The 16,983-nt window shown below is 45.4% G+C and overlaps 1 protein-coding gene across 3 annotated transcripts in view; it reads left to right on the top strand.

Annotated features, from left to right (window-relative positions):
- Nucleotides 1-1,950: 1,950 nt before the first annotated feature.
- Nucleotides 1,951-16,983, top strand: part of ZDHHC2 (zinc finger DHHC-type palmitoyltransferase 2) — a 127,181-nt gene continuing 112,148 nt past the window's right edge. Inside the window, exon 1 of one of the 3 annotated variants that reach the window (XM_068278621.1) lies at nt 1,951-2,218. In XM_068278621.1, coding sequence (XP_068134722.1) covers nt 2,092-2,218 — 127 coding nt within the window. In that variant the 5' untranslated portion in view covers nt 1,951-2,091. Of the gene's footprint in view, nt 2,219-2,287; nt 2,432-2,519; nt 2,732-16,983 lie in introns of those variants that run through there. The other 2 variants (XM_068278624.1, XM_068278622.1) reach the window with 2 other exon arrangements.

A 16,983-nucleotide genomic window follows, 5' to 3' on the forward strand; every position in this document is an offset into this window, starting at 1 on the left:
CCTAGGCCAAAGATCACCAGCTGCCCCATGACCAACCGCAACCCCCCCTCAACATACGCACAGTTTTCTGGGTACAGCTACTGACATGGTGGACAGGAATTAGATTGTAAGCTCCTTGGAGTACAGGTAGTGACATCATGGTGGCAGGAAGTAGATTGTAAGCTCCCCTGAGTACAGTTACTGACATGACAGCAGGGATTAGATTGTAAGATCCTCTGACTACAGTTAGTTATATGGCAGCAGGGGTTAGGTTGTATGCTACCCTGAGTATAGTTACCGATATGATGGCAGGGATTAGATTGTAAACTCCTCTGAGAACAGTCACTGACCTGACACAGCAGGGATAAATTCCTCCAAGTACAGCTATTTACATAGTGAGGTGGGCAGTGTGCAAAAGTAATCCCCTTAAACATTGCAGCACACAGTGCATTATGCATACATTATGAAGTAAATCCCCTCTGTTTCCTCTCCTTCTGCACAACAAACCCCTCACCGTACATCACCACTAGGCACCCAACACTCTCATTTCTCTTTGTGCACTACTTGTGACATCACTCTGCCTGCGCCCTGGAGAAGTTCCCAATCCAGAGCCATGTGCTTTTAACATGATGTGAGTTGCCTTTGCTGTGGCTGCTGTTTTGCGCTGCCTGGCCAGTACCCCACGATGATCGCTGCCCACCGGGAGGGATCTTGAATTGTCCCCCACTGCCGCCACAAGTAGTACATTGTCCAACACCTGTCAGTGAGTTAGAAGCGCTAGACAAGCCACACCCCCGAGCCATGCTATTGGAAGCCCAAGCGCCTCTGGCTGTCTATGAGCACTGCGATGGGCTGCTGACCATAGTGTACAGAATCCAGCCTTGCCAGCGCTCGTGTGTGTATCGCGGCGCAGAGTGGGGCGCATCTAATCCATCCATCCATGATCATCCATCACCAGATGCAAGACCCTTGCCCGTTCAGCCTGCTGCCCGCTGCCTGCTAGCCAATGCCTATCTGCAAACTCATAATGCAGGGCGGGTGGCCGCAGGCGAGTGGGTGAGGGCACAGGCACAGTCAAAGTGTGTGTTTAGGAAAGAGGGAGGAGAGCAGAGTGGATTGGGGGAGTGCAAGCTGCAGCTACTGGCACGGAGGCGTCTTGAAGGTCATTTGCTACTGTCTACCCTGTTGCTTCATACACTTACTGCCCCTCAGCCGCCCCAAACGGGGCTGAATTTCTGGCACCCTAGGCCATGGCCTAGGTGGCCTAGCCAGAAATCTGGCCCTGCATGGAGAGCGCAGCAGTAAATATTGAAATAGTATTCTGGACACTGGACTTTCTGCAGCGATCCCAGCACTGGTTGTAAGATATTGGATACGGATGGTTTGGACTTTTGGCGCAGGTTGACATTAATAATGTATGAGTACTTATCCAGTATTATGCAACATATATGTGATCAGTGTAAAGTGCATACAGGAAGGGAACACATGTAATCAGTGTGCAGTGAGTACAGGCAGAGAACACTTGTGATTAGTGTAGAGTGAGTACAGGAAAGGAAGACGAGATCAGTGTGGCATGAGTGCATGCAGAGAACTGGAGTGAGTACAGGTAGAAAACACGTGATCCATGTAGAGTTAGTACAGGCAGGAAACTCATGTAATTTTTGTGAAGTGAGTACAGGCATAGAACACATGTACAGAGTGCAGGCACTGAACACATGTATAGAGAGAGTACAAGCTCATAACACATGTACAGAGTGCAGGCACAGAACACATGTACAAAGTGTAGGCAGAGAACACAGGTACAGGCACAGAACACACGTACAGAGTACAGGCAGAGAACACATGTAAACACATGTATAGAGAGAGTACAGGCACAGAACACATGTAGAGAGTAGAGGCAGGGCTGCAGCACAGAGTGTATGGGAGAGGGATGGAAGCAGCAGCCAGAGAGGAGAGGGAGGATCGGGGGGAGGAGCGGCCCTACAGACACAAACACACACGCACTGCACCGCTCCTTCCCGGCTCACTTCCCCTGCATTGCCCAAACTGTGGGCATCACTACCGCTGGCAGAGCTGCCCTTCTCCTGCCCATGAAGAGGCCTCGGCCAGATCATGGCGCCGTCGGGCCCTAGCAGCGTAAAGCGGAGATGCAGGAGGTGTTTATACTGGATACCGGTGCTCTTCATCACCATCATCGTGTGCTGGTCCTACTACGCCTATGTCATCCAGCTGTGTATAGGTGAGCCCGCAGCTAATGCTGCAGCCCGGGCACTGTACCCTCTGCCCACCTGTGATGGGCACCGCCGCTCACACATGCCAGCAGCCACACCACCGGAGTCAGCTGATCACAACTCCTGTCTGTAGTATGTTACTACTGTCATATAGTGCTGCTGATCACCTGCTAGCTTCTCCTGCCAATCGGAGCTTGCATGGGAAAGTCTTGTTATTAGAGGTGTGTACACACATCCAATTTAGATTGGACAATCACTGACCAATGCTACCAACTCAATGTAGTATGAGAGCTTCGCTGCACATTCTGTCCATAGTATTCAGGATCTGTTTGCCCTCATACAGCGTGAAAGTGGAAACATTGAAATTGGATATGTGTATGCAACTTAAAGAGGAACTCCAGTGAACATTTTACTGCTGGCAGGTGATGTAGCTGCTGCATGGTTTTGGCAGTTGGAAACAGCTGTAACAGATATTTTCCACAATGCAACAAGACTCACAGACAGGAAACTGCCAAAAAAAAGTACGTATTTTTTTTTGTGGGAGGGTTTCACCACAATATCAGTCATACAGCACCCCCTGATGGTCTGTTTGTGAAAAGGAATAGATTTCTCATGTGTAAGGGGGTATCAGCTACTGATTGGGATAAAGTTAAATTTTTGGTCGGAGTTTCTCTTTAAGATGTGTTGGGTGCTGAGAATTAATAGCAAATGGTAAATAGGTGCTCATGTATGTGCTTATTGCATGATAGCCAACCTTTTTTTTAATATATTGTGGATACCTAATTGCAACTGAAAAAATAGACAGTTTTCCTGGTAAGTTAGAAAAACCATTGTGTTTGGATACTGTGTTGCCAAGGTTCCCTCAATATTTGAGTCAGCATGTTATACAAGATTGCAGTGTCAGTCATTTGGGTACCATTAATTAGCTGTCACCCCAGCTATATGCTGAGTTTACACTGTACTCTCTCCTGTATGTGTTCACTTGCTGAAGTAATGTGCAGTAGTATAGGAGGGGCAAGGCTCTCCCAATTTAGCCAGTTGTTGATTCTTGTAATGGGGAGAAATGTGATGTTCACTTGGAGTACTCAGTCTGTGTTTGTTTGCCCTCAAGAGCAGCTGTCTGTTATTAATCATTAGCTTCCAAATATGATTAGCTACATCCAAATGTCCCATTTAGGCCTAGTGCACACCAGAGCGGTTCGGCTGCGGTTTGCGATCCGCTTGCGGGTGCGGATCCGCTTGGGTAATGTATTTCAATGGGCTGGTGCACACCAGAGCGGGAGGCGTTTTGCAGAAACGCATACTCCCGGGCTGCTGCAGATTTTGGATTGCGGATGCGTTTCTGCCTCAATGTTAAGTATAGGAAAAACGCAAACCGCTCTGAAAAACGGCACTGCAGAGTGGTTTGCCAGGCGTTTTTGTGTTACAGTAGCTGTTCAGTAACAGCTTTACTGTAACAATACATGAGATCTACTACACCAAAAACGCTTCACAAAACCGCAGAATGCTAGCTGAAACGCTACAGAAAAAGAAGAAAAGGCGTTTCAAAATCTGCTAGCATTTTGCGGATCTGCTAGCGGTTTTTGGTGTGCACCAGGCCTAAGTCCTGCTAAGGTAATTTCAGTTTTCCAAGATTGATAAACAAGCATTAAGTCAAACAAAAACCTCATCTCTACTGAGGGCTGCAGCCTTTGTACTATTAATATGTCCCAAAAGCGTTATTCAATATTAGTAGTATTTTCATGGGAAATCTATGCTGCGGAAATTAAATAAATGCTGGCACCATGTTGGAGCTGAACTATGTGTAAGGCCTTGTTCACATTACAAATCGCCAGCGCTATCGCAAGCGCTGGTGATTTGGTAAGCGATTTTAAAAGCGCTTTTCACTTAGAAGAGCGCTTTTCTAAGCGCTTTTACTCAGCAATATTTTTTTTCAGTTCCTGACGTCAAGAAGTGAACTCTTTTTTTTTTTTTTTTACCCGGAAATGAATAAATACAATTTTATTTATTCATTAAAGCACTTAGGAAATCGCAATTCAAAGCGCTTTTTCAAACGCTTTGGGATTTCCCTATACTTTCTATTGAATATAGACGCTTTAAAAAATGGTGCAGGAGCCGCGTTCGCTCTTAAGTAGAAAGCGGATCGATTATGTGAGAACACTCATATAAGTGACCATTGCACTAGCGCTTTTAAAAGAGTGAAATTGCTCTTAGGGCCCATTCACACTTGAAAGAGCAAAACGCCAGCGATTTTTGCCGGCGTTTTGCGGGATTGATTTTTCCATGATTTCACGCGGAAAAATCACTGGACAGTGCAGCGATTTCTCCACGATTGTGTTTATCACTTCTATAGCACTGAAATGCGATCGCCGGGAAATCACCTGAAAATGGTGCAGGCTACGTGTTTGCGTTTCACGATTTTGGGCGATTTGCAGCGATTAGCGCAAATCGCCCAAGTAAGAACGGGCCCATAGGGTTTTATTACACTAGCGCTGCGCTAGTGTAATCAAAACGCTCAAGTGTGAATGGGCCCTATGTTTGAACAAGCTGTGTGGCTTACTTACTTCCATGCAGTAGGACCTTTGAAACGACTATTTTGGAGTTGGCCCAACTAATGTCACCACCTTGAGGTACCCCATTGCCTGGTGGGAAATCTGCTCTGACACTGAAATGAATTGAGATCTCTATCATTACTGTCAGGAACCACTTCCTTCCCCCTCCCCACCATCATCACCAATTTTTCAGGGAGAAACATTCATTTGCGAAGATCATTCTTTTGGAGAGCAAGCACATGTGGGTTTTAAGCGTGTTTTTGTTTGTTTTCTATAATATAGGTGTGCTTTAAGTACTCCGCATGTGTGACTTGGTTTATTGTAATGCATGGCTCACAGAACTTCGCAGACCACTGCCATAAGGCCTTGTCCACATTATAAATCGCATGCGCTGAGCGACTTTGAGTGATTTTGAAAGCACTATTCTAAGTGCCTTCAGAGCGATTTGCGCTTTTCTAAGCGTTTTTGTGTAGCAATTTTTTTTCACTTCCTGACGTCAGTCAGGAAGTGAACTCTTTGCCCCGGAAATTAATTTATTGAAAGCGCTCAGGAAATCGCTTTTTTAAGCGCTTAGCAATTTCCCTATCATTTCTATTGAATCGCAAACGCTCAGAAAATGGTCCAGGAACCGCGATTGCGATTGGATAGAAAGCTCATCGCTTATGTGAGAACACTCACATAAGTTACCATGGCACTGGCGTTATTAAAGCAATTTTTTTTTCTAAATCGCCAGCGCTAAAATAGCCCCAAAAGCGCTCTAAATAAGTGTGAACAAGCCCTAAATTGGCTATGGCTTTAAATATTAATGTTTACTTTTTTTTTTTTTAATTCATTGTTGTGTTTGTCCACATTGAAGAGATTCTCCTTAAAGCGGACCTGAACTCAGAAAATAACACAACAGCATAATTACTTTTAAACAAAAAACATTTCTTTGTTACAGCTGATACAAATCTAAAAATAAATCTACACTGTTTCTACTTCCTGATTCATGGAAGCTGACATATTGTTAACATTCAGTGCTTTCAAATGGGCTTATCTGCCATAGGCAGTCATGTGACACAGGGGAGAGATCAGACTACAACTTGTGATTAGACACACATGAGGGGGAATAAAGGTGCATACACACATCAGACTTTAGTCTTTGGAAAATGAAAGATCACAGACCAATCTTACCACCCTTCATGTAGTATGAGAGCATTTCTACACAGTGTATTCTATAGAGCTGAACTCCCCATCAGAAAAAAATCTTTGCAAGATGCTGCACACAAAGATGCTGTAAAGACACAAAAGATCAGTATCTGCAAAATATCTGTTCCTGCCAAAGATCCGTTCCTGCAAATTTGCATTCATAGTCTATGAGATCTACATATCCTCATACACACCTTCTTTAACTGACATTCATCTGCAGATCAGAAAATACATCCTGGTGGATCTGATCTGCAGATGAATGTCAGTTAAACAAGGTGTGTATGATGATCTGCAGATCTCATAGACTGTGGCCTCAATTCACGGAGCATTATCAAACGTTTATCAAACACTTTATCAAACGTTTGATAATTTACCTCATGGGTAAAATCTAACTAAGGTGTTATATATTTGTTGAACGTTTTATCGGTAAAACATTCGATAAATATATAACACCTTAGTGAATTTAAAATGAGATTTTACCCATGAGGTAAATTATCAAGCGTTTGATAAAGTGTTTGATAAACGTTTGATAATGCTCCGTGAATTGAGGCCACTGAATGCAATTTGCAGGAACGGATATTTGGCAGGAACGGATCTTTTGCAGATACTGATCTTTTGTGTCTGTACAGCATCTGTGTGTGCAGCATCTTGCAAAGATTTCTGTCTGATGGTGAGTTCAGCTCCATAGAAAAGACTGTGTAGAGTATGGGTGCATACACACATCAGACTATAGTCTTTGGAAACTGAAAGATCACAGACCAATCTTACCACCCTTCATGTAGTATGAGAGCCATACTCTACACAGTCTTTTCTATCGAGCTGAACTCCACATAAGAAAAAACTCTTTGCAAGATGCTGCACATACAGATGCTGTACAGACACAAAAGATCTGTAGCTGCAAAAGATCTGTTCCTACCAAAAATCCATCCCTGCAAATTGCAATGATAGTCTATGAGATCTGCAGATCATCGTACACACATGATTTAACTGACATTCATCTGCAGATCAAGCAATCATCCACAGATCTGAAAATCCATCCTGGTGGATCTGATCTGCAGATGAATGTCAGTTAAATCATGTGTGTATGATGATCTGCAGATCTCATAGACTACCATTGCAATTTGCAGGGATGGATTTTTGGCAGGAACAGATCTTTTGCAGATACTGATCTTTTGTGTCTGTACAGCATCTGTGTGTGCAGCATCTTGCAAAGATTTTTTTCTGATGTGGAGTTCAGCTCCATAGAAAGGACTGTGTAGAGTACGGCTCTCATACTACATGAAGGGTGGTAAGATTGGTCTGTGATCTTTCATTTTCCAAAGACTATAGTCTGATGTGTGTATGCACCTTAAGGCTCTCATACTACATGAAGGGTAGTAAGATTGGTCTGTGATCTTTCATTTTCCAAAGACTATAGTCTGATGTGTGTATGCACCTTTAGACAGGCTAAACTCTCTAAATACATACAGGGTGCATTTCTCTATGTTTTTCTTCTGTCCTGTGCAAGAGTTCAGGTCCATTTTAAGTCCATGTTTCCTGCAAAATTGGAGCAGAGGCTCAGGGCCCATTTCCACTATCGCGAATTCGCATGCGTTTTTCGAATTTGCATAGCAATGCAAGTGAATGGGACTGTTTCCACTTGTCAGGATTCATTTGCGTTTTTCTGTGCAGAAAAAATTCGCATGGCAGAGCCATCAGAATTCGCATACCGCTATGCGAATCGCATACAATGTATTTAATAGGGAATTCGCATGCGGTTTGGGTATGCGAATTCGCATAGAAACAATGAAAAATCACACCAGCACTGCTATGGTTAAATTCGCATACATCGTCATCCATGCGAATTCGCATGAAAATTCGCATAGTCCCGCATGCGAAATTTGCATCCGCATGCAAATTTTTCCCACGACAATTCCCACAGCACAAGTGGAAATGCAGCCTCAGCGCAGCCAATCAGAATTATTGTTTTAAGGTGCCCACTAATGATACAATCTTGATTGTACAGTCTTACTACTTTCATGTAATATGTGGGACTACCTAAAGTGAACTTGTGATTTTTTGTCAGACACTTACCTTGGCAGAGGGAAATCTTTGGATCCTCCAGAGGCTTCCCACATCCTCCTGAAGACCACTGCTGGACGCTGGGACCTTCTGGAGGTCTGCAGGCGCACTCCCATTTCCGGCCGCACTGTGTATTATGGCTTGTGCCTGTGCAGTAGCATGGAGCTGCTCGTGTTCAGCAGAATAGCCAAGCCTGAGCAGCTCCCTGCTACTGTGCAGCCACTAAAGGCTCATACACAAATCAGACTATGGTCTGATATGTGTATGAGCCTTTAGTGGCTGCACAGTAGCAGGGAGTCTTTGGAAAATGAAAGATCACAGACCAATCTTACCACCCTTCATGTAGTATGAGAGCCATACCTTCACAGTCTTTTCTATGGGGCTGAACTCCCCATCAGATAGAAATCTTTGCAAGATGCTGCACACAAAGATGCTGTAGACATTCAAAAGATCAGTATCTGCAAAAGATTTGTTCCTGCAAAAGATCTGTTCCTGCAAATTGCATTCATAGTCTATGAGATCTGCAGATCATCATACACACCTTGTTTAACAGACATTCATCTGCAGATCAGACAATCATCTGCGGATCTAAATATCCATCCTGGTGGATCTGAACTGCAGATGAATGTCTGTTAAACAAGGTGTGTATGAGGATCTGCAGATATCATTGACTATGAATGCATTTTGCAGGAACAGATCTTTTGCAGGAACAAATCTTTTGCAGGAACAGATCTTTTGAATGTCTACAGCATCTTTGTGTGCAGCATCTTGCAAAGATTTCTGTCTGGGGAGTTCAGCTCCATAGAATAGACTGTGTAGAGTTTGGCTCTCATACTACATGGAAGGGGGTAACATTGGTCTGTGATCTTTCATTTTCCGACTATGGCCTGATGTGTGTATGAGCCTTAACTGTTTACACCTGCGCAGCCTGGCCGTGTTCCTTGTCAAGGACCTTTGGGGGGTCCAAGCGCTGGAAGGGCAAGGTGGAGGGGGAAGCCTCTGTATAATCCAGAGGTGAGTACTAATGATACTATATTAATAATGTTAGTAACGTTAGTATTTTCTGAAGTCGTAGGTACCCTTTAAAGCATTGTTCCCCAACCCTGTCCTCGGCCCACCAACAGGGCATGTTTTGTGGAAATCCACATAAGTAGTTAATCAGCTCTGGTGAGACAATAATTACCTCACCTGTGAATGTTTGTGGTATTCTGAAAAACATGCACTGTTGGTGGGCCCTGAGGAGAGGGTTGGGGAACTCTGCTTTAACCACTTATCGCGAAAATCGTACAATTTAAAATACTAAAAAAATAATTTAAACACATACATATAAGAAGTACATTTCTTCCAGAGTAAAATGAGCCATAAATTACTTTTGTCCTATGATGCTGTCACTTACAGCAGGTAGTAGAAATCTGACAGAACCGACAGGTTTTGGACTAGCCCATCTCCTCATGGGGGATTCTCATGGTTTTGTTTATTTTCGAAAGCGCTTAACGAAAGGCAGTTGCTCTGTCCAACTGCTAAAAAATAGTGTGCAGCGAGCACGGGGGCTGGCCAGCATCTTTTTACAAATCTTATAAAGAATAAAGGCATGCTGAGAATCCCCTATGGAGAGATGGACTAGTCCAAAACCTGTCGGCTCTGTCAGATTTCTACTACCTGCTGTAAGTGACAGCTAAATAGGAGAAAAATATTTCAAAAATAATTCATGGCTCATTTTACTCTGGAAGAAATGTAATTTTAAAAAAAAATATGTTTACATGTATTTTAAATTTTATGATTTTCGTGATAGTTGTCCTTCAAGTACCAGCAGTCTCTACCCCCTTAAGGACCAGAGACCGCTGGTACAGAAACGGTGGAACACAGATGAATAACGATGAATCGCTGTTACCGCCACAGGTCGGGAACCTGGGCCACCCACTCTGCCCACTCTACGACCGCAGAGTTCCTGTGAGCCGGTCAGGAGCTGCTTTCATTGGCTCCTGACCCTGTCTTTCAATGTAAGCCAATGGGAGCTGCTTACGTTGATAGACAGGGTCAGGAGCCAATAAAATTGCTCCTCAGGGCTCTGCAGTTGTAGAGAGGGCAGAGCGAGTGAGCTGCGGTGGGGAGACAGCGGTGAGATTGTCGGAAGCGGCGAGAATGTGTGGCGTCGGTTTATTGAAATCTACGCCCTGGCAGCCAGATACCCATCAAATAGCGTAGCTTTCGATCAGCGCGGTCCTAAAGTAGTTAAAGTATGCATTCAAAGTCTATTTACCTTTCTACAACACACATTAGGTAAGATTGTATTATTAGTGGGCACCCAATAGGACTGAGACCTGATTGGTCGTCTGGGGAAATGACTCCACTTTTGGTCTACTTTTCTTTGCACCTACTTTTCTATATCTGCCACACAGAGTGTTGGGAATATCTATAGGTGGCATTAAAGTTAACCTGTAAGGAAAAAAACGTGCCCCTGGGGGGTTACATACCTCGGAAGTCTCTGGACCCTTAAGAGGCTTCCCCACTGGGACCCCCGCAGTTCTCTCTGTCGGCTGCTTGTTGGCATGTGCACTAATGGCTTCCCACTCGGGCTCCGACGGAAATACTGGACCCGATCGGGCTTGGCCCCAGTAGCAATGGGGATTTTTTCTTTTTTTGGCCTAGGGTCCTAGCAAAGGATCGGGCGTGCCAAGGATGACAGGGAAGCCTCTTTAGGATCCAGAGGATACCCCCTCTTGTGGTAAGTACCCCCAGGGGCACTTTTCCTTACAGGTGTTCTTTAAAAACCTGATAGTGGTTCTTGGCATTGTGTACTCATTGAACTGTTCATTGCTTGTGAAGAGAAATCCTCTCACTTCCTGTAGCCAACTGTCACTGGGACCAGAAGTGAAGGGAGGGTTGAAGAAGAATGACAGGAAATCCACACAAACACAGGAAGAACGTATAAAGTTTTTGCAAATGGGGTCATGTCTAGGAATCAAACTTGGGATGAGCTCTGTATTAGCCAGGCAAGCGTGCCTTGGCAATCATACTGTTCACGCAACAGTATAGTTCAGTTTCACTTAGATAGGTTTTTTTTTATTATTATTCATATTTTGACATGTTGCCACCATAAAACTAGCCGAAGTCCAAAACTGTCAAAGCACTAATCTAACCATTTGATGTCAGTGAGGCTTAAAGAGGAGCTGTCAGCCATACTATCTCAGAAAAAAACCCACATATATAAGTAGATAAATACTTGCTCTACTTACATAACATGTAATGCACTGTCAACGTTTTGATTTTAGTGAATTTTTTTTTTTTTTTTATAGTAAAAAAAGAGAAAATCCTTCTTAGGATTCTCCATTTTAACTGTGTCTATCTTGAAGCCAATCCTGATGTAATTTCCTCCCTTACTCTCCTCTCCCTGATTGTGTATGCATTGCCCACCCCCCTCCCAGTCTTCAGGCACTGCCAACCAGCTCTGCAATAGAGAGCGCATTGTTTCAGCATGAGAAATATTGGCCAATCAGAAAGGAACAGAGGTGTGGGAGGGGAAAACAGGAGAGAAAGAGGCTTCATCCAATCTGGCTGCATTAGTTAAGTCTGAGGGGAAAGTAAAGAAGCAAAAAAAAAGACAACCCAGCATGCCCTGCAACTTCCTTCTTGCGGCAATGTACCAAATAAGAGTCAGGTAAACTGGGGAATGATCATTTATCAACAAGAAAAGTAATAGTGATTTTTTTTTTAACTTTTGGATTGCCTGGTTAGCATCCTTATTACTTGTTTACCAGATAAAAATAAAGAATTGATTTTTTGATTTTATGCCCAACAGTTACACTTAAACTAAAAATATTACATTCTTCCTAACCTGACTCTAATGCTGTCTACTATGAAACCTTCATAAACTATAAAAAATAATGTAAGTAAATGTTTTAAATTGTTGTTTTTTATTCCGTTAAAGTGAACCTGAATGGATTTGAAATAAAGGTTAGATACTTAACTCAATAAAGTGAATCCTCTGTATAGTCCGGAGCAGGGATGGGTAGGGTTGCAACGGTATGAAATTCCACAGTATGATAACCGTCAAAAAAAATACCATGGTATGACGGTATTACGGTATACAGTATTGAACAATTATGTGGACCTGGGCCCCACCCCCTTACATTAAATAATGTGCCCCCACCCGCCAGTAATAGGTGGCTGAAGCATAGGTAGCCAGGGATAGGTGTAGCCAGTGGTAGGTAGCCGCAGCACAGGTAGCCAGGGATAGTTGTAGCCAGTGGTAGCTGGCCACAGCATAGGTAGCCAGTGGTAGGTGGCCGCAGCACAGGTAGCCAGGGATAGGTGTAGCCAGTGGTAGGTAGCCGCAGCACAGGTAGCCAGGGATAGTTGTAGCCAGTGGTAGCTGGCCACAGCATAGGTAGCCAGTGGTAGGTGGCCGCAGCACAGGTAGCCAGGGATAGGTGTAGCCAGTGGTAGGTGGCCGCAGCATAGGTAGCCTGTGGTAGGTGGCCACAGCATAGGTAGCCAGGGATGGGTGTAGCCAGTGGTAGGTGGTGCAGCAAAGGTAGCCAGGGATAGGTGTAGCCAGTGGTAGGTGGCGCAGCATAGGTAGCCAGGGATAGGTGTAGCTAGTGGTAGGTGGCGCAGCATAGGTAGCCAGGGATAGGTGTAGCTAGTGGTAGGTGGCGCAGCATAGGTAGCCAGGGATAGGTGTAGCCAGTGGTAGGTGGCCTAGCATAGGTAGCCAGGGATAGGTGTAGCTAGTGGTAGGTGGCCAGAGCATAGGGATAGGTGTAGCTAGAATAGGGTGGAGAGCCAGAGGGAGGGAGAGGGGAGTCAGGGGACAAATACTCACTTGTCAGCAGCCAAGTCCTCAGTCCTAAGTGCTTCATTCACTTAGAGTGCAGAGACGCTGGGTGGGAATGAGCGTCATTGATGACGCCAGCCCAGGACTCAGGAGAAGTGCTCTGCATAGTGCGCCGCTGGTGGGAGCCTGGGAGGCAGTCTTTGCGTTCCAGCAGCCGCGTCCTCACTGGACGCGCGTCAAATCCGGCGCCTGAGAGCCGACTCGCTGAGTGGTGACGGGCGGCGAATGCGGAAGCGGGAAAACTGGTATTTTGACCATGTGCATGGTATGATAACCATACACATTGAAACCGCGATATATCGCAATACCGGTATATCGCGACAACCCTAGGGATGGGCAAACTTTTTGACCCGTGTGCCACAACAGCTTTGTGCTATTGGGCATTCGTGGACCGTACCTGTGCATGCGCAGTTCAGTCGCACTCTTACACAGACAAGAGCACTGCCACAAAGAGGAAGAGAATCCCAGTCAGCAGTGCTGAGGTAGAGGGGGATGTGTAAAGCCACTGTTGTTTTCTCACCACTCAGGCAAGTAACTCAGATTTTCTTTCCTCACAGGCTTATTTTAAATCTAAATTTCCCATCCCTGCCATCCAGTAAAAAAGTCAAAATTATAGTTAATCGATCATTTTTAAAGAGGGACTCCAGTTAAAATAATGTAATAAAAAAAAGTGCTTAATTTTTACAATAATTATGTATAAATCATTTAGTCAGTGTTTGCCCATTGTAAAATCTTCCCTCTCTCTTATTTACATTCTGACATTTATCACATGGTGACATTTTGACTGCTGGAAGGTGATGTCAGTGGAAGGAGATGCTGCTTGCTTTTTTGGCAGTTGGAAACAGTTGTAAACAGCTATTTCCTACAATGCAATGCGAGGACACTTTCAGAACCATGGTCCTGACATCACGCTGTGGGAGGGGTTTCACCACAATATTAGCCATACAGACCCCCCCCTAATGATCCGTTTGAGAAAAGGAAAAGGAGGTATCCGCTACTGATTGGGATGAAGTTCAATTCTTGGTTACGGTTTTTCTTTAACTAGTCAATATTATGTTTACATAGATCTTTCTTCTTAGGCTTTTTCTTGTATCCAAAGTGACATCAAGTCATTGCAGTTGAATCGCTTGTTGCTAACACAATACTGTTCTCGCCTAACCCTTTCTGACGTTCACTCCCCTACCAATAATTAATACCAGGGTTGTGGAGTCGGTACAAAAATCATCCGAGTCAGACTCATCTGTTCAATTCAAGAATTGCAAGCAATTTTTCTGACTGATTGTAAAATTTCAAAAATATGACCAATGTACCACACACATACAGTAGCTTGCAAAAGTATTCGGCCCCCTTGAAGTTTTCCACATTTTGTCACATTACTGCCACAAACATGAATCAATTTTATTGGAATTCCACATGAAAGACCAATACAAAGTGGTGTACACGTGAGAAGTGGCACGAAAATCATACATGATTCCAAACATTTTCTACAAATAAATAACTGCAAAGTGGGGTGTGTGTAATTATTCGGCCCCCTGAGTCAATACTTTGTAGAACCACCTTTTGCTGCAATTACAGCTGCCAGTCTTTTAGGGTATGTCTCTACCAGCTTTGCACATCTAGAGACTGAAATCCTTGCCCTTTCTTCTTTGCAAAACAACTCCAGCTCAGTCAGATTAGATGGACAGCGTTTGTAAACAGCAGTTTTCAGATCTTGCCACAGATTCTCGATTGGATTTAGATCTGGACTTTGACTGGGCCATTCTAACACATGAATATGTTTTGTTTTAAACCATTCCATTGTTGCCCTGGATTTATGTTTAGGGTCGTTGTCTTGCTGGAAGGTGAACCTCCACCCCAGTCTCAAGTCTTTTGCAGACTCCAAGAGGTTTTCTTCCAAGATTGCCCTGTATATGGCTCCATCCATCTTCCTATCAACTCTGACAAGCTTCCCTGCCTCTGCTGAAGAGAAGCACCCCCAGAGCAAGATGCTGCCACCACCATATTTGACAGTGGGGATGGTGTGTTCAGAGAGATGTGCAGTGTTCATTTTTCGTCAGACATAGCGTTTTGCATTTTGGCCAAAATGTTGCATTTTGGTCTCATCAGACCAGAGCACCTTCTTCAACATGTTTGCTGTGTCCCCCACATGGCTTGTGGCAAACTGCAAAAGGGACTTCTTATGCTTTTCTGTTAACAATGGCTTTCTTCTTGCCACTCTTCCATAAATGCCAACTTTGTGCAGTGCACGACTAATAGTTGTCCTATGGACAGATTCCCCCACCTCTGTAGCTCGTCCTGAGTCACCATGGGCCTCTTGACTGCATTTCTGATCAGCGCTCTCCTTGTTCGGCCTGTGAGTTTAGGTGGACGGCCTTGTCTTGGTAGGTTTACAGTTGTGCCATACCCCTTCCATTTCTGAATGATCGCTTTACCACTTCCCGACCGCCTAACGCACAGAGGCGGCCGGCAAGTGGAGCCCTTAAGGACCGGCTCACCCACAGAGGCGGCGGTCCATTTAAGGGCATGGGCGGAGCGATCACGTCATCCGTGACGCGATCCTCCGCCGGCGCCTGTCACCGCTCGCCCGCCGCAACATCCCGCCGGCTATACGGAAGCGCCGGCGGGATGTTAACCCCGCGATCGCCGCATACAAAGTGTATAATACACTTTGTAATGTTTACAAAGTGTATTATACAGGCTGCCTCATGCCCTGGTGGTCCCAGTGTCCGAGGGACCACCAGGGCAGGCTGCAGCCACCCTAGTCTGCACCCAAGCACACTGATTTCTCCCCCCCTGCCCCAGATCGCCCACAGCACCCCCCAGACCCCTGTTTGCACCCAATCACCCCCCTAATCACCCATCAATCACTCCCTGTCACTATCTGTCAACGCTATTTTTTTTTATCTCCCCCCCTGCCCACTGCCCCCTCCTGATCACCCCCCCACCCCTCAGATTCTCCCCAGACCCCCCCCCCCTGTGTACTGTATGCATCTATTTCCCCTGATCACCTGTCAATCACCTGTCAATCACCCATCAATCACCCCCTGTCACTGCCACCCATCAATCAGCCCCTAACCTGCCCCTTGCGGGCAATCTGATCACCCACCCACACCAATAGATCGCCCGCAGATCCGACATCAGATCACCACCCAAGCGCAGTGTTTACATCTATTCTCTCCTCTAAACACCCACTAATTACCCATCAATCACCCCCTATCACCACCTGTCACTGTTACCCATCAGATCAGACCCTAATCTGCCCCTTGCGGGCACCCAATCACCTGCCTACACGCTCAGATTGCCCTCAGACCCCCCTTATCAATTCGCCAGTGCATTAGTTACATCTGTTCTTCCCTGTAATAACCCACTGATCACCTGTCAATCACCCATCAATCACCCCCTGTCACTGCCACCCATCAATCACCCCCTGGCACTGCCACCCATCAATCACTCCCTGTCACTGCCACTCATCAATCAGCCCCTAACCTACCCCTTGCAGGCAATCTGATCACCCACCCACACCAATAGTTCGCCCGCAGATCCGACGTCAGATCACCTCTCAAGGGCAGTGTTTATATCTGTTCTCTACCCTAAACACCCACTAATTACCCATCAATCACCCCCTGTCACTGCTACCTATCAGATTAGACCCCTATCTGCCCCTAGGGCACTCAATCACCCGCCCACACCCTCAGAATGCCCTCAGGCCCCAGCCCTGATCACCTCGCCAGTGCATTGCTTGCATCTATTCCCCCCTCTAATCACACCTTGAGACACCCATCAATCACCTCCTGTCACCCCCCTAGCACACCTACCCATCAGATCAGGCCCTAATTTGCCCCGTGTGGGCTCCTGATCACTTGGCCAAACCCTCAGATCCCCCTCAGACCCCCTTCCGATCACCTCCCCAGTGCATTGATTGCATCTATTTTCCCCTCTAACCACCCCCTGAGACACCCATCAATCACCTCCTGTCACCCCCCTAGCACTCCTATCCATCAGATCAGGCCCAATACAACCTGTCATCTAAAAGGCCACCCTGCATATGACCGGTTCCACAAAATTCGCCCCCTCATAGACCACCTGTCATCAAAATTTGCAGATGCTTATGCCCCTGAACAGTCATTTTGAGACA

The sequence above is a fragment of the Hyperolius riggenbachi genome, chromosome 1, assembly GCF_040937935.1.
Source record: "Hyperolius riggenbachi isolate aHypRig1 chromosome 1, aHypRig1.pri, whole genome shotgun sequence".
In the NCBI taxonomy this organism is placed as follows: Eukaryota; Metazoa; Chordata; class Amphibia; order Anura; family Hyperoliidae; genus Hyperolius; species Hyperolius riggenbachi.